This window comes from Electrona antarctica (genome assembly GCF_951216825.1).
Source record: "Electrona antarctica genome assembly, chromosome: 18".
In the NCBI taxonomy this organism is placed as follows: domain Eukaryota; kingdom Metazoa; phylum Chordata; class Actinopteri; order Myctophiformes; family Myctophidae; genus Electrona; species Electrona antarctica.
Window position 1 is genome coordinate 42,036,036 of NC_136799.1, and position 17,101 is coordinate 42,053,136.

The 17,101-nt window shown below is 43.3% G+C and overlaps 1 protein-coding gene across 2 annotated transcripts in view; it reads left to right on the forward strand.

Annotated features, from left to right (window-relative positions):
* Positions 1 to 3,544: 3,544 nt before the first annotated feature.
* galcb (galactosylceramidase b) overlaps positions 3,545 to 17,101 on the forward strand; it is a 32,107-nt gene continuing 18,550 nt past the window's right edge. The window contains exons 1-9 of one of the 2 annotated variants that reach the window (XM_079528834.1): positions 3,545 to 3,734; positions 5,086 to 5,154; positions 5,268 to 5,331; positions 7,570 to 7,683; positions 10,377 to 10,516; positions 11,261 to 11,299; positions 11,515 to 11,642; positions 14,102 to 14,257; positions 16,530 to 16,654. In XM_079528834.1, coding sequence (XP_079384960.1) covers positions 3,591 to 3,734; positions 5,086 to 5,154; positions 5,268 to 5,331; positions 7,570 to 7,683; positions 10,377 to 10,516; positions 11,261 to 11,299; positions 11,515 to 11,642; positions 14,102 to 14,257; positions 16,530 to 16,654 — 979 coding nt within the window. In that variant the 5' untranslated portion in view covers positions 3,545 to 3,590. Of the gene's footprint in view, positions 3,735 to 5,085; positions 5,155 to 5,267; positions 5,332 to 7,569; positions 7,684 to 10,376; positions 10,517 to 11,260; positions 11,300 to 11,514; positions 11,643 to 13,498; positions 13,630 to 14,101; positions 14,258 to 16,529; positions 16,655 to 17,101 lie in introns of both variants that reach the window. The other variant, XM_079528833.1, reaches the window with a different exon arrangement.

The window sequence follows — 17,101 nt, forward strand, 5'->3', positions numbered from 1 at the left end:
ATTGCCACTGACACTCAGCTGATTGTCACTCAATCAATCCCCAATCAATCACTCAATCAATCCCCAATCACTGCACCTGAGAGTAGGGCGTTGGCCAAACACAGGAAGAGAGGAGGAAAGATAAAATCCTACACAAACCTCCATGAGAGACCACAGTGTGGATCCAAACAGGAGCAACACACACACTGAAACATCACAGCAGAACGGTGCAGCCATATAAAAGTTGGAGAGACAGCCGGTGAGAGAGAGAACTGTTTATTTGTTTACAGATCATGCCGGTTGCATGCCAGTTCATGGACACTATTGGGACACTTATTGTTTGTTGTTGTCTGTGATGACTGGAAGTCAAAGGAAACATGATAGCCAATTGGACATGAACATGATTATTGATTTAAAATACATTTGAATTGATTATTGGTTGATAAAAACGGTTCAATGATACTAATTAATTCAGTTTATTTAATTTACATTTCATGAGTTTATTATGTTTAAAAACAGTTTAAAAACGAATTGAGTAGAAATGAATTGATTTAGAAATGAGTTGATTAAGAGACACTACTAAGTAAGAATGATATTTACAGGTGTTTAAAACAGATATGCAAAGTATGTGTATTGTGTATTGATTTAATGTACATTATACTTACAATAGTTCTTTTATATTTTCCCTTTAAGGTTTTTCACCTTACTGCCTTGCTTACTCAATGCCCATGCCTGTACAACTGTACTCAACTACAAACAAAGTAAAGAAGAGTAAAAAGAAGGAAACTGTGTGGTCATTGTATGAGTGAAACCCAGTTAAAATCTCCCTATGGTCTGTACCATCCCTTTCAAGCAGGGAAACTGCAAAATACACTAGATAGCTTGACAGTAATTGTGTATACTTCTTGTAAAATAAGTAATGCAGATGTGTAACAATAATGAGAGCGTAGAATGAATTTGGTTTCATTTTACGCTCTCAAGAGTTAAAAACCTATAAGGGTCCATTTGGTTTGCAACTCCATCATTTAGCTGGGGACCACCTGGAACCCCCTCAAGGACCAGTGGTGGTCCCCGGACCACTGGTTGAAAACCACTTGCCTTATGGGTTCGCACATGATTGTTCAAGGACTTTTCAGACCTACACAAATGAAAAGAAAAAGACCATTACTGCATCAAAAGTAATAAAACTACTATAAAAAAAATACTCAAATTACTCTAATAGAACCAAGATTTGAGGAAAAAAAGAAAAGCTTCCTCCAAGTATAATCATAGTAGGCTACCTGACGATCATGTTTTAGTGGGGAAAAATTCATGGCACTCCATCTTTAAATAATATAAGAAAGAGACACTTTTTAAAATAGCCCTATTTTCACAATATCCAACAAAGTCCAACAAATTGGAATGCCTCAACTCCTACAATTCCAAGTACTGGGGGGGTCCATTCAAGTATGATTATTATTATTTTTTTGGGTCTCACATCCTGTCATTAGCTCTGTACAAGCGATCCTGTCCAAGCTGTATAATAGGCCACACACATGCACGACTGCACACACACGCATAGTTTAACCAACGTGGGTGTTGAGCATATCGTTGATTTATTTCATTTTTTATCTCCCTCTCATTTCCAGTTTCTCCCCCATGGCTTTGAAAAGCTGGGTGTTCAGAATGTTGTAGGTTTAGCACAGGGGTGGCCGCACTTCTTTTGACTTAAAGCTACTTTCAAAATGACCAACTCAACAAGATCCACCCACCCAATATTTCTGTGACGTGACAATAAAGCTGATTCTCATACTCAGAGGACAGGGGAACACACACGAAATAACTGGTGCTGCACTGGGTCAGCGGGTAGAGCACGGCCCGCTTGGTGAATCAGACGGTTCTGGGTTCGAGTCCCGACCCCCCCTAGAGGAGGGAGGGAGGGGGGACTTACGTCTGGAAGAGCTCTCTTCTCAACAGAAGCCTTCTTGTCATTCTTGTCCTTCCATCTCCATCTCGTCTTCAGCCAGAAGGCATTTTTTAAGTTATCACACAGTTTATCACATCATGGTATGTGCAGTGAGCTTATTACACAGCTTGGTTGAATTCTTGATTCTGATTAGTCAATCGCTGATTCTCTCTCTGGGCCTTATTGTATTATGGGGCCCAGCTTTAATTGTGAGTGAGCAGGAGACATGCATGGGTTCAAGAAAGTGAGATCTGGGGCTTGCTAGTTTGTGTATACAGCTGATATGGGAGACTGAAAGCTAAGCTTTCATTTTGTGGACAACAGTGACATCATGTGGCTGTTTCCTTTATTGCACAAGCTCTAATCAATCATCAGCCACAGCTACAGTCTAGAGATAACATTAGTAGGCCATGTTTGTATCTATATCTAGACCTAATGTTCTTGTAATAATATTGCAAAACTGCCTACAGAGGAGCAAAAGGTGCCGAAATGGGTTTTCTCCGACGGGTGGCTGGCATCTCCCTTAGAGATAGGGTGAGAAGTTCAGTCACGCGGGGGGAGTCTCGGAGTAGAGTCGCTGCTTCTTAGGTGGTTCGGGCATCTGGTTAGGATGCCTCTCGAGCGTCTCCCTAGGGAGGTCCTTGATGCACGTCCCACTGGGAGGAGACCCCGGGGCAGACCAAGGCGCAGATGGAGGGATTACATCGACTCACTGAACGCCTCGGGATCCCCCCAGGAAGAAGTTACTAATGTTGCTCTGGAGAGGAATGTGTGGAGCTCTCTGGTGGAGCTGTTGCCCCCGCGACCCAACTACGGATACGCGGTTGAAGATGCATGGATGGATGGATAAAGAAAATCAAATAGGACAATAATGTCTCTTCTGTTTCCACACCCCATAACTTGCTGTGTAAAATGTTCTTTCTTTTCCAAATCTTTTTATTTTCGTTTTATAACAGTATGCATGGGTGTCAAGTCACAGGTTCATAGAAAAAATAAAAAATAAAATCAGATTTTAGTATCAGTGACTGAGGTAAACAAACGAATGAATCACAGAGATCGTGGGCAGACATAATGAAAAGACTATTGTGCAAAACATGCCCCTTCAAGACAAAATAAAAACATTATCTCCCCTTCAAGTCCCAATTTAGTAAAGCCAATTCCCAATTCCCCAGCCTCTGTGTAAAATGTTAAATGGAACTTCCCTTATACTATTAATGCTGAACTTGTTGGGAGGGTTCAATTACCAAAATGAATATGCACATGATGTGGGGTCGTCACTCACATGACAAAACTCGTCATACCTGCATTTGAATGATGTAGATCCCATGAGCCGCAGGGACGGTCACTGTGATTGGCTAGTTTTAGTTGAGTGGATTCCATCAATTAAACTAGCTTTATAGTTTATAATGTCACATTGAATACAATTAGTAAATACACTTATTGTATAAACGGTTGTTTACAACAACAAAAAAGCGTTTGTTTAGATAAAGGGATCATATAGCATATGTATTCTGACAATAATGTCGTTTCTCTGACAAACCAGCTAGCCAATCGAAACGCGACTGGACCTCCGGACAATGGGATCCGCGATCCGTGAACACTGAACAGTGAGTCGCAACTACAGTAGTAAGTTGTCAGCTGCAGCAGTGCAGCACAACAGGACAGGATGATCCCTCCATCAGTTGCACTGATCAAAGCTTTATTCCTCGCTTTATGTTCACATCTGTGCACGTGTGACAGCTACGTTCTGGACGATAAAGGCGGACTGGGACGAGTGTTTGACGGGATCGGAGGTCTGAGCGGCGGAGGGGTGAGAATGTCCTCATTTATGACTAGAATGAAACACTTCCTGGTTCCACTTGGTGTGTTTACATGAAATACACAGTGGTGGAAGAAGTACTCAAAACATTTGTTACGGTATTTTTTTAAAGGTGCAATACTGCAATAGATACACAGTAGTACTGTGTACTGTACAAAACCAAAAGTAAAAGTCGTAAAAGTACTTTATGCAGTATGTATAACATAACATGTCATGTGTATTTTAAATACACAAATCAAATAGCCAAAGTTTAAATAGGGTTGTTAATGTGGTAAATGTATGTTTTGTAATATCAATCTACAAAAATAACTATAGTATCTAAAGTTTTCAAATAAATTGTACTGGAGTAAATTACAATATATTTTCCCTCTGAGATGTAGTGGAGTAGAATTGCAAATTGGAAATGCTCCAGTGAGGTAAAAGTACCTCAACATTGTACTGTAAAAGTTCAGTACTTTGTACGTAGTTACTTGAACCCCTCAAGGAGACCCTGTGAGGGTCCCTGGACCCCACTTTGAGAACCACTCATTCACGGTAGACCTACCAGGACTATTGATTTATGAGAATATAAGATTTATGAGATTTTTATTTATTTTGATGTATGAGATTATAAGATTTATGTTATTTAAACATTGTTTACCTGGTGTCCTACAATGTACAGATTGTTATTTTTGTATTGTTAATGTTGTTTCTAATGCTATAAGTTATTGGTTTACCTGGGATTCTAGTTTCTTGAGGTACACTCACTGTTCTCTCTGTCTCTGCACATGACGTGATGACCTCACTCCGGATAAGAGTGTTTGTTAAAATGCCTATATTGTGAGGGTACCTACCCTAGGGGGACACGGGGAGAACATGCAAACTCCACACAGAAAGGTCTCTAAACTGCCTCCCCCTGGCCAGCCGGGGCGCCTGATGGAGAGGAAAGGAACTGGTTGGCATAACGTGTTCCATGCGCTACATCCAACCGGGGAACCTCCCCCCTGTCAGGTGTAAAGAAGCAACTTGGACACTCGTGCATGAAGGAAGCATGAGTTCAAGTCCGTTGCTCCCCAGGTTGGCGGAATATATATATTATTTTTTTTTATCCCGTTTTTCACCCCTGTGTCAATTACCTAATGTGATCCTGGGCACTACACACCCGTCCGTCCGCCAACCTGGGGAGAGCAACGGACTTGAACTCATGCTTCCTTCATGCACGAGTGTCCAAGTTGCTCCTTTACACCTGACAGGGGGGAGTTACCCCATAAAAAAATGCCTATTGTAAATTGTACGGGTGTGTGTATACAATTATGAATACCACAAGATCATATCAATGTGTCGCTGTCTTTCCTTCATACAGGCGACCTCCCGTCTGCTTGTAAACTATGCCGAACCATACCGCAGCCAGATATTAGATTACCTCTTCAAGGTACAGTATATGATCATCTGCCTTTTATGATCCACGTGAATATTCATGTGTTAATTGCAATAGTTCGAAACTCACGTTTTGCTTTTTGTATTTTACTGTGCATCATTCTGCAGCCAAACTTTGGGGCTTCTTTGCACATACTGAAGGTGGAAATCGGAGGAGATGCTCAAACTACTGGTGAGATAAAAGTTAACTTACAGATATACAGTATCTTTTGCAGGCTGCAGGTATGTGGGTTATGAGGCCACTGTATACATGTCATAAAACTACGGGAGTCAAATGACACTGCACTGAAGTCACAGCACTCTGAAATAGGACTAGGCGATAACATAGATATTGTCTGGGATCTTGGGTATATTGTGTTGTGACATGTTTTCTTCACCTGGTTGTACAAACTGCAAACAGTAAAGTGGTGCATTTTCGGAACTTACCTCCCTTTACCCATTGAAAGATTACATAGGCATTACCATCCATCCATCTTCAACCGCTTATCCGTAGTTGGGTCGCGGGGGCAACAGCTCCACCAGAGAGCTCCAGACTTCCCTCCCGCATTAGTGACTTCCTCTTGGGGGATCCCGAGATGTTCCAAGGCCAGTGAGTCGATGTAATCCCTCCAGCTGCGCCTTGGTCTGCCCCGGGGTCTCCTCCCAGTGGGACGTGCATCGAGGACCTCCCTATAGGGAGACGCCCGAGAGGCATCCTAACCAGATGCCCGAACCACCTAAGCTGGCTCCTTTCCAGGCGAAGGAGCAGCGGCTCTACTCCGAGTCTCTCCCGTGTGACTGAACTTCTCACCCTATCTCTAAGGGAGATGCCAGCCACCCGTCGGAGAAAACTCATTCCGGCCGCTTGTATTCGCAACCTTATTCTTTCGGTCATGACACACACATGGGCATTACCGATTATTATTATTCAAAATAAAATCTCATTCTAAATGTTTTGTCAAAGCACCACTGATAATTCCCACCACTGACAATATGTTGTCACAATAGCAATATTGAGTTATTTGGTCAAAGATATTTTGATACCGGATTCTGTTCAGATCGTCCCACTCTTGTGGGCATCTGGAATGATGACATGTTGATCCAGCATAGTTTAGTTAGTGTGGTCTATGCCAGTGTTTCCCAACCTTTTTTGTCCCAGGGCACACTTTTCATAGCCTAAAAATCTCGGGGCACACCTAGATATACGGGGGGTGTGCATGTATGTATGTATATATATATATATATAGTAAAACTTCTTTGAACCCAATATACTTTTAAAAAACACACATGACAGCACTCGTCAAATAACTCAATATACAAAATATAGCACACACATACACACAAATACTTCTAAATAAAAAATCTCAATATTTTGCCACAATACAATGGTCTTAAACATGAGCAACCACTCAGTTCACACGGGTGTGATTTTTTTTTTTTTACATTTTGGGAAAAAAATTGCTCTTTGCAATGTGAAATGCCACCGAATTTAAGGATTAATCCTTTTCCTTGTCTTTATTATGGGCCAACTTGTGAAAATCAGGTCAAATCAGGCGGCACACCTGGACACATCAAACGGCACAGTAAAGTGCCACGGCACACAGGTTGGGAAACACTGGTCTATGCAATAATGCACCAGCTACCAAAACCATGCCTGGCTTAACAAACCAGTTTGACATCCAGTATCAGCATTAGTAAGGAAGGTGATGTCGGAATTACATACTGTATGTATTGCATTTGTTCGCATAGTCTTGTGGAGCATGCCACACCAACATTTCAATGCTTCTACCTGTGAGTGACCTCTGTTGTGTTGATTCTTCTTCATATTGTATTCAAGAATAAGATCGGCCTGATTGATTGTGCACGGTGTGTGTGTGACCAAATTAGTATTGATCTTAATATTGACTTTATTCAAGTATCTTACTGTTTCACCAGACACAGTAGGCTGAGTGATTATCAATATTATGCTATCTAAGCCCGTGGTTCCCAAAGTGGGGTCCGGGGACCCCCAGGGGTACTTGAAGGAGTTCCTGGGGGACCCAGCTAAATCATGATTTGGAACCAAATGGACCCTTATGGGTCTGTAACTCAGAGAGTGTACAAATTTGTACTTATTTGTACAAATTTGTACGCTCTCAGAGTTAAATTAGCATTGATTTTACAATATAAATTGGGGGTCCCAGAGATAGAAATGCTATTAAATGGGTCCGTAGCCTAATGCATGTCAAACTGGGGGTCCTTGAAATTAAACGGGTTGAAAATCACTGCTAGAGCCATACAAATCTTCTCTTATATATATATTTTTCAAATGGGGGTCCACGGGCTGATTAGTGTCAACTTGGGGGTCCTTGACATGAAAAAGTTTGGGAACCAATTCTAAGCAGGGAGCACACTTGGATAAAGTAATTAACTTTTATCATTGTTTCTTTAGATGGAACAGAGCCATCTCACATGCACTATGAGAACGATGAGAACTTCTTCCGGGGATACGAGTGGTGGCTTATGAAAGAAGCTAAGAAGAGGAATCCAAACATCACATTAATAGGTTGGTATGTAGGTTGGCAAACAACACAAAAGAATCTGCAGGTTGTTGATCTTACCCCCAAAAAGCAAAATTGAGCAAAGCAAAACAAAAACAAAATAGTTAAAAGGATAACGCTCTATATTCGGATCGTAAATTCATTGCTATAGACAGGGTTTTCAACGGATTGTGAACCAGGGACCAACACCCCAGCTATAAATCAACCCGGGGACCACTGTTGTGTTGGTTGGGTGGGGATATGTGCTAGGTTTAGTGCTTTGGTAACACTGCATGCACATGCATCACATGTCTATACATACAGTACATACCTCTGTTTCTCAACCAATAGACCAATTATTTGTTTACAAACATTGGGTCTGGGGTGGGCGCACGGGTGACTGTTTCATGTAATCAATTCCCAACAGATCTCCAAACCTGTTGTTTTGGGGAGCGCTGGTTTCAGTCCATTCAACCTCCTCTTGTGAGTTGGCTAGTGAGGTGCACCCTAGGAGACATTTATACTTCAAAGACCAACAGTATTGCGCACAGAGAACAGCTGATATACAAGCTCACATCGCATCGCAGATGCGACTGTTGTGAGTGTAGAGGTCTGCGTGCGCGACACCATTGCGGGACGAAGCATAAATTATACTTGATGGACTGCAGGTGCGCGTGCAGCCGTGCACAAATAGGCTCTGCTGCCGTGTTCATGAGCGCACCTCCCGTTCTTATGACAGCGACTGGAGGTGTGGTTTTGAGGACAACTGTTTTGAATTGCTATTATTGTTCAAACACAACAGAAACCAAGGATTATATATTTCAAGGGCGAGAGATCACAATAAAAATCCTAATCATTCTTCCTCCACACTGGGAGAAAAACAGCATCTGAAAGTTTGATGGGGCATTTTTTACACGTGAGTGCATGTTAGAACTTTTCCATTGCATCTTATGAGAGGTGGTGTTCTTCTGCTGCCTTTGTGCGCGCGCATGCTGTTTCTTATCAGTGTGACGTTGTCTGATAAGGCGTCTATGGTCCACAAGACTACTAATGGTCAATGGCATAATTAGGCCTGCAGGTGGTCCACGGGAAAATGTTCTGAAATATACATACATTAATAAAATACCTTTTTTGTTAAATGTATTCAAATATGTTTGTGTGGGTGAAAAGGCTTGACATTAAATAATGACTGTACAGGCTTGATTTAATTATATCAGGCCCAGGGATTATTTAACTTAAATATATCTGAGTGGTCCAGAGCTAAAACAAAAGGTTGAGAACCACTGATCTATTCCTATGCCACCATTACCTTCATTCCATTCTCTAAAATGCAGTGGCGTGCACAGATAGACACTAGGGGGTGCTAGAGCACCCCCTGCCCTTTTGGCAATGTGCCCTTTTGAAAAAATAGCAGACCTACAAGCTCGTAGCGCGCCACTCGGTGGCGCGCTATGAGCTTGTAGATCTGCTATTTTTCAATAGCTAAAGCATAACATAATGCTAACACCAAAAGGGGTTCCCGCCCAAAATGGATTAAGGCAACCGGCCGGTTCCACGCGCTGCACAAGTTGCCCTTTTTTAACTTGAGCACCTGCCCCTCTAAATGTCTGTGCACGCCACTGCTAAAATGTGCCCATCGTTTATAGCGCCCGGACCACTTTTACAGACGGACCGGATGTTGTTGTGAATGTCTAGCCACTAAACACTAAAAATGCGATCGACAACAACGGGAGGTACTAGCGACTGGACCGCGGAGGGCCGTCAAACACAGGATATTTTTTTATAATTAGGCGGGAGGATTTAGATGGCGAGTTATTAACGTTTTAAGATTTTCGTTGTCGTCGGCTAAACAGGCAGGGAACATTTTCGATGACGTGTCGCTGTTGTGCAACACCGAGGATTGCGCGTCTAGGCTGTGGAGCGATGCGATCGGTTTTGATATCACTAATTTGATGGAGATTAATCAATCTCCGTCTCGGGCACATGACCGTGCACTTGAACTTGACGGTGATTTACGTCATGGGCCTTTAAACTGTTAACTGACATACTGATTTGTATCTTATCTGTGTGAGTGAGCAGACACATGCGATTATATGGGCACATTTCCTAACAATGATGACTCAATCAGGCATCCGGTACATTTTCCCTTCTTGAGATTCAAACTCCCTTTTCCTGCGGAATTTCTTGACCTCTGACCTCCAGTAACTGACAACATTGACGACGTCACCATAGGTCACCGGGTCATTTAGTGCACTGTTCTGTTAGCCTGGTTAATAAACCAGACCGAATCAGCCGTTGGCAAAAAAAAATTGCCTGCCAGCGGATTAGGGTCTGGCGAGGCTCAGTAGCACGCCTCTTTCCTACAACCGAGAACAGGTCGGGCCAATCGGGACACGGTATGCAATATGGGCGGGCTTTGGTACAGTGACGTTCAATGCTTGAGACCTTTGACTGACAGTAGCTCTGACCAATTGCGTCAAAGAGAAAATGTTTGAACCCGCCCCCCGGGAAATGAAATCCAAGTGGAGCCAGCCCAGACTAATATACCGCGACAGTGTTGTGTGATATTAGTCTGGCTTATTAGCCAGGCTACTGTTCTGTGGAAGTAAATAAAACATAAATTACATAATATTAACTTTCCTACATTACTAAATGAATGGACTCCGTGTGTGCGTGCGTGCATGCGTGTGTGTGCGTGTGTGTGCGTGCGTGCGTTCAGGTTTGCCGTGGGCCTTCCCTGGTTGGGTAGGTCATGGGACGAACTGGCCTTACGACTTCCCCGACATCACTGCCTCCTATGTGGTGTCCTGGATCATTGGAGCCAAGCAGTACCACGATCTGGACATCGACTATATCGGGGTGTGTATTTCTGGATCTCATCTGTACGCTACTGTAACTGTGACTGTCATTATTGTGGACATTAAACCCATTCAGGACAGGAACCCCTTTTGGTGTTTTAAAGCATTATGTTATACTTTAGCTATTGGAAAATAGCAGATCTACAAGCTCATAGCACGGCACCGAGTGCAGCGCTATGAGCTTGTAGATCTGCTATTTTTGAAGAATCGTGCAAATATGCAAATCTTTGAATATATATTCTTTCAGAGTAAGCGTTTTTTAACTCAAATCTTTGCTTCTGGGGGGGGGGAAATGAAATATTGAGCACCACTGATATATAGAAATATAGAAACATGGGTATTTCAGAAAACTCATGATTTAGAAGACATTTTTTAAATGTTGACGCCAGGCCTAAATGGGTTAACCAATTAAGACCCGAGGCTGATTCTAAAAACAATGCCATTCTTTTGTGCCAAGGACGTCCAAAAGTATTTGGTCGTCTCGTGGGCCGCCATCTTAAAATGTTTAGTGCCAGCGACCCCCAGAAGAGAAGATTTTGTGGTGTCAAACATTTTCAAGATTTTTCAAAAATAGCAGATGTTCAAGCTCGCAGCGTGGCATGAACTGACGTGCCGTGAGCTTGTAGATCTGCTATTTTTGACAACCCACTGTTCTAAAATCTAAAATGACAGATGCTTTCTCAGTTTGAATGGGTTAAGAACGTGTCACCCCCCCCTGACTAAAATACTGTTTCATTAAATCTAGATTTGGAACGAGCGGAACTTTGACAGCAAGTACATAAAGGTAAACACATCACCCTGTAATATATATATATATATATTTTTTTTAAATTTTATTTATAGATTTAATCATAACATTTCACCGTACAGGATAGAATAGCTTGGTGTTTAAATAAATAAATAAAAACAGCCACCAACATTTGGTTAGATTCCACAATGAAAGGACAACAGCCTCCCGTTAGCTGCGTTCCCCATGAGGGCATGTCATTTGTCACTAAGGTGCTGCGGGACACGTTGGACAAAGTGGGCCTAGCGGAGATTGGCATCATCGCGGCGGACGGCGATTGGAGCATCTCCAACGCCCTGACCGTTGACCCCTACCTCAACGATGCCGTTGAGGTGGTTGGGTAAGTAAAAAACGATGGCCCAGACGGCATGCTCCGAAGTGGCACCCCATTCAACCATTATCACCCGATAATCAAGGAAATGTTCGTAATCGGCACCTTAGAAATACCCCCAGTATGTGATAATCAAAATACTGGGAAATCCGGAAGAGAAACTATGGGAGCGTTTGCTTTTTGTGTCACTGATGTCAATGACGGAGGCACGCCGTGTCTGGTGGCCACCAGATCCGACTCAGCGCCGTCCGAGTTACGTCCCGATAGGCAGAGAATAGTATATATTAGTAGCCCCTAGTTTCCATGCGCCGACAATAGAGTTGGAAATGACCATGTTCAGCAGGGGGGAGCAGGCTATGTCTGCACCACCCTTCATGCGTGCAGTCCGGGGGAACACAGCCAAACACCACAATGTCTAGTATGCCAGTATGGCCATATTGGCCGTATTCCAACGTCCTGATAACGGTTGATTTCGTATATTTAATACAGCGATGACGGGTGAATCGGCTGGAAGTGGTCACAACTTGGCTTCAGTCCGAAATCCGAACTTTGAATCTTACAAGCCAATATCGCTCGCTTTGTCAATATCACTCACTCGACGGCACTGTGAGTCCTGACTACTGATTCATAGATCTCGTGATGCACTGAATCTAAAGGGTTTTGTCATGTCGTTATCGCGTGACTCGTGGGTGCGTCATTTGAGTCGTTTAGCAGATTGGACTTTGGGCAGTAAGGAAGTTGTACTTTGTGGATCAAGACTTATCTGAATGTTTGTGGCTGTTTTTTTACTTTTTTAATTATAATAAATCATAGCCTGCAACTGTGCATGCTTTTTTTATACGGTGCGCATGCCACAGTTTTTGTTTGTCATCGCATCATTATAGTACAGGTACATGATTAATACTCATCAGTAGCTAATATTTTATAACCTAATAGTCAAAGCTATCACTCTTGGATTACAGTTATCAGTCGCCACGACTGATTTCAGTCAATTGGATTCCATAGAAGTCAGCATATCTTCTATAGAAGTGTGTCCTACACCAAAAATAGGTTATCTACAAGCTTTACAATGCGACGTGTTGTAAAGCTTGTAGATAGCCTATTTTCGGTTATTTGTTATTTCAGTCTTCCAGAAAGCCCTAATGATCTCAGATCTTTCACAATCGTTAACGCCTCAAACTGCAATTCAACCGGTTAGCATGCATGGCTACCAAAACATCATCATTTGACATAGTGTGTTAAAGGACCACTTCACCACTTTTCGACATCTCTTCATATAATTGGTCCTCAATAATGTTCATGATAAAATACCACCATTTTTTCCTATCAGTCTGTGTCTCATAGGAGGGCTTTGGGCAGTTCGGACACCCGTCCACCAGTGACATCATCATTAGGCAGATTTTTTTTTTTTTTAAACAAGATTTGTTTTAAAATATATTTAGATTTTTATTATCGTGAGAACGATGGCTTCAACTTTTGCATTGCAACTTTTTAGGAAAAGAAAGCCTGCCGTTTCTATTAGCTTGGATTCCCCATTGATGATGTCACTGGTGGACGGGTTTCTGAACTGCCCACAGCCCTCCTATGAGACACAGACTGAGTAGGACAAAATGGTGGTATTTTATCATGAACATTAGTTAGGACCAATTATAGGAAGAGAAGTTGAAAAGTGGTGAAGTGGTCCTTTAAGTGTGTGGGACACACGCCGCTAAGTATGCGGTGGCTCCTTTCACGCTGTTTCCCAGTCGTGAGATTTTATTTTTTCTTTAATCCATGTATCACTTCTCCCGTCTCAACCGTTGTGTCTCTCCTGATGATCACCTCTGCATCCTGCCTCTCACTGTGGCTGTGTGTGTGTATGCTAGCTGCTGCGGTACACCCTGGATAAGGGTGGCCTGGAGAGGGTCAGAATCATAGCCAGTGATAACCTGTGGGAGCCCATCTCCCTGTTTTTGCTGCTAGACCGGGAGCTCAGCGCAGCTGTAGACGTGATAGGGTAGGATCCCCCTTTCTGTGCCTGTGAAGTGTGACTGGACCTAATATATTAATATGCACCCAATTGTCTTGTTTGTCCTCCGTCCAATCGTAACGTTGTGTACTGATGTCGCCGGGCGTTTGAAGCACCTCGGCATCTCTAACCCGATGTTTTGCTGCTTGTTAGTTTAATCCTAAGAGTTTTTTATTTGAGCCCACACGGTCCATATCTGCAAACTGTGACTTTGTGCTAGCTTGTATAATATAATGTGGAATAAGAGAATAACTCTCTTTGCGTGTGTCACCTCACACCCAAATAAGTGTAAATAAGTAAGTGATTATGGAAAAAATAAATACATAAATGGTCAAAGTAGCTATGTTAACTGTGTGTGTGCGTGTGTGCGTGCGTGCGTGCGTGCGTGCGTGCGTGCGTGCGTGCGTGCGTGCGTGTGTGTGTGTGTGTGTGTGCGTGTGTGCGCGTGTGCGTGCGTCAGGGCGCACTACCCAGGCACCACCACGGTGATGGAGGCCCTGAAGACCCAGAAGAAGCTGTGGTCGTCGGAGGACTACAGCACCTTCAACGACGAGGTGGGCGGAGGCTGCTGGGCGCGCATCCTCAACCAGAACTACGTCAACGGACTCATGACTGCGTGAGTGCACCAGCTAGTAGTGCGGGTACACACGACACACGGATTCAAGTCCTCAGTCCCCACGACCGATGCCGGTCATTTGGATTCCGAATAGAAGTCTCCCATAGAAGTGTGTCCTGCACCGAAAATAGGCTATCTACGAGCTTACGACACGTCGCGCTGTAACCTGAACCTGAACGGTGTGCTTTAATCCATGTTTGAACCACTTAAAAAAACACCATATCGTCGGCCGGAAACCATACTATTTCAACTGATTCACATGCCAGTTTAAATACATAAATGATCCACCCACTGTCAGCTTTCTTCTTTTATTTTTCTATTATTATTATTATTTTTTTTGTATTTCCTTACGTTTTAAAGACCTGAGGCCGATTCTGAAAACGCGTTCTGCGGCGCTGGTGGCCTAGTCGTTATAAGGCGCCTACCATTTACATAGGCTCTGTTGCAACCGGGATCTACAAGCTCATAGCGCGGCACCGAGTGCCGCGCTACGAGCTTGTAGATCTGCTATTTTTGAAAAATCTTGAAAATGTGGCGCAAATCTTTGAATGTATATTCTTTCAGAGCGAACGTTTTTTAACTCAAATCTTTGCTTCTGAGGGGTCCCTGGAACAACATATTTTCACATGGGGGGGTCGGTGGCCAATTACATATCATTTTTGGGGTCCTCGACATGAAATATTGAGCACCACTGATACAGAAACATAGGTATTTCAGAAAACTGTCAGGATTTAGAAGACGTTTATTTTTTTTATTTTGACGTCGGGCCTAAATGGGCTAAATATCATCACGAAAATAGTTGATCTACAAGCTCACGATGACGTGAAGCGTCGTGAGCCTGTAGTAGAGCAGCTATTTTGGCTCTGGTCCGTGTGGATAAGGGCCATCCACACCAAGCATTATACAGTAGAACTATAACGTTCACAAGTTGTTATAGTTGTAATATATTTATAGTTTGTGCCCTCTGTGCCCTAGACACTTTATTGGACAATTGTAGACGAGTCAGCAAAAATCCAAATGCATAATAGAAGACTGATCCTATTTGGGTCGGCAGATATCACGCGCAAACTGCACTCGTACACATAAGCAGGCAAGCGTTCTGCGTGCTGCCTACACTACTGCCTTTCATTATGACCTGCTGTAAAGTTTTGTTATGACGCTTTGCACATCCATAAAGGCTATATGCAATGGGAAGGCGAGGTAGGAACTCTTACATAACAATACAATAAAAAATGACAGCAACAATGGTTCTTAGGGTGTTCCTGCGACACTTCCGTAACGATATTTCTTACACCTATCCTCCAAAATAATCAAGCTTCATGCTCACGGAAAGTGACATTTTGTATTAACCCATTTTGGGGCGGGAACCCCTTTTGGTGTTAGCATTATGTTATGCTTTAGCTATTGAAAAATAGCAGATCTACAAGCTCATAGCGCGCCACCGAGTGGCGCGCTACGAGCTTGTAGGTCTGCTATTTTTGAAAAATCGAAGAACCACTGACATAGAAACATAGCTTTTTCAGAAAACTGTCAGGATGTTGAAGACATTTTTAGAATCTGATCTCGGGTCAAAATGGGTTAAACAAGCTGTACGTACTATGTGTTGCTAAGTGTTAAATGGCTCTATATCCACTCTATAGCAACGATCCCCATAGTAATCATTGCTATAGAGTGTGTGTTCAGTCACAGGGGTCTCCCTGTTTCTGCAGCTGTTTAGTGAAGAGCTTGCAACATGGGTTATCTCCGATTGAATGAAATTGGTGACTCGTCTGAAAATGCATTTTCTGTTTACTAAAGAACTGGAGAGACAGGGAGATCCATGTTACTGAATGAACACTCTAGCAACGATTACCAAGAGCTAGTATCAAGAGCTTATATCGAATCCATTGCTGGTGCCTTCAGCATTGTCGAGCGTCTATTGGCCCGTGTTTGGGGGAGGCAAGCCGGTCGGGGGAGGGTGATTTTTTTTTGTACTGGCTGGCGGCACGGCACCTGTCAGCAGGGGGTGCTGTTGAGCAGGAGGAGTAGGACGGAGGCTCTACGTCCTCCCGGTTGGGGCTCCTCACTTGCGTGTGGGGAGGAATTGTTTGGCAAGTCGTAAAAAAGCTACATGATAATAAAAAAGCTTTAACCAAAAAGATTGAACTAAAATAAATATCACTTACACCACCTTTTAATGGTTAGATTAAATTAAATACACATATTTCAAATGCAGATAAAACCCCGGTAAAAAAAAACGCATGTCACTAACTATCAGTGTTGTTTTCTCCAGAACGATATCATGGAACCTGGTTGCCAGCTACTACGAGGACCTACCGTTTGGCAGAGACGGGCTGATGACGGCAGACCAGCCCTGGAGTGGCAGCTATGTGGTGGAATCTCCCATCTGGATTACAGGTCTCGACAGCCATGTTATTCCTGTGAATCTTGATGAGGCGTTATTTAATGAATCAACGTAATCAATTGATTGGGAGGGATTAAATTGGTCCCCCCCCCCATTTCAATTTCTTTATTTGAGTCGACATTTATGAAATACATTATCAAGGGCACAAATATTTTTCAGCTGCTTCTGATATCCCACCCACTCGAAACATCTTGTGTCTCAGTGCTTGAGTCCAAACGAGCCCTAAATGTACGGAATATAGAACACATGAACTTATTCACAGCCAACATTGGTCACCATACGCGCGCGCGCACGCACGCACGCACGCACGCACGCACGCACGCACGCACGCACGCACGCACGCACGCACGCACGCACGCACGCACGCACGCACGCACGCACGCACGCACGCACGCACGCACGCACGCACGCACGCACGCACGCACGCACGCACACACACA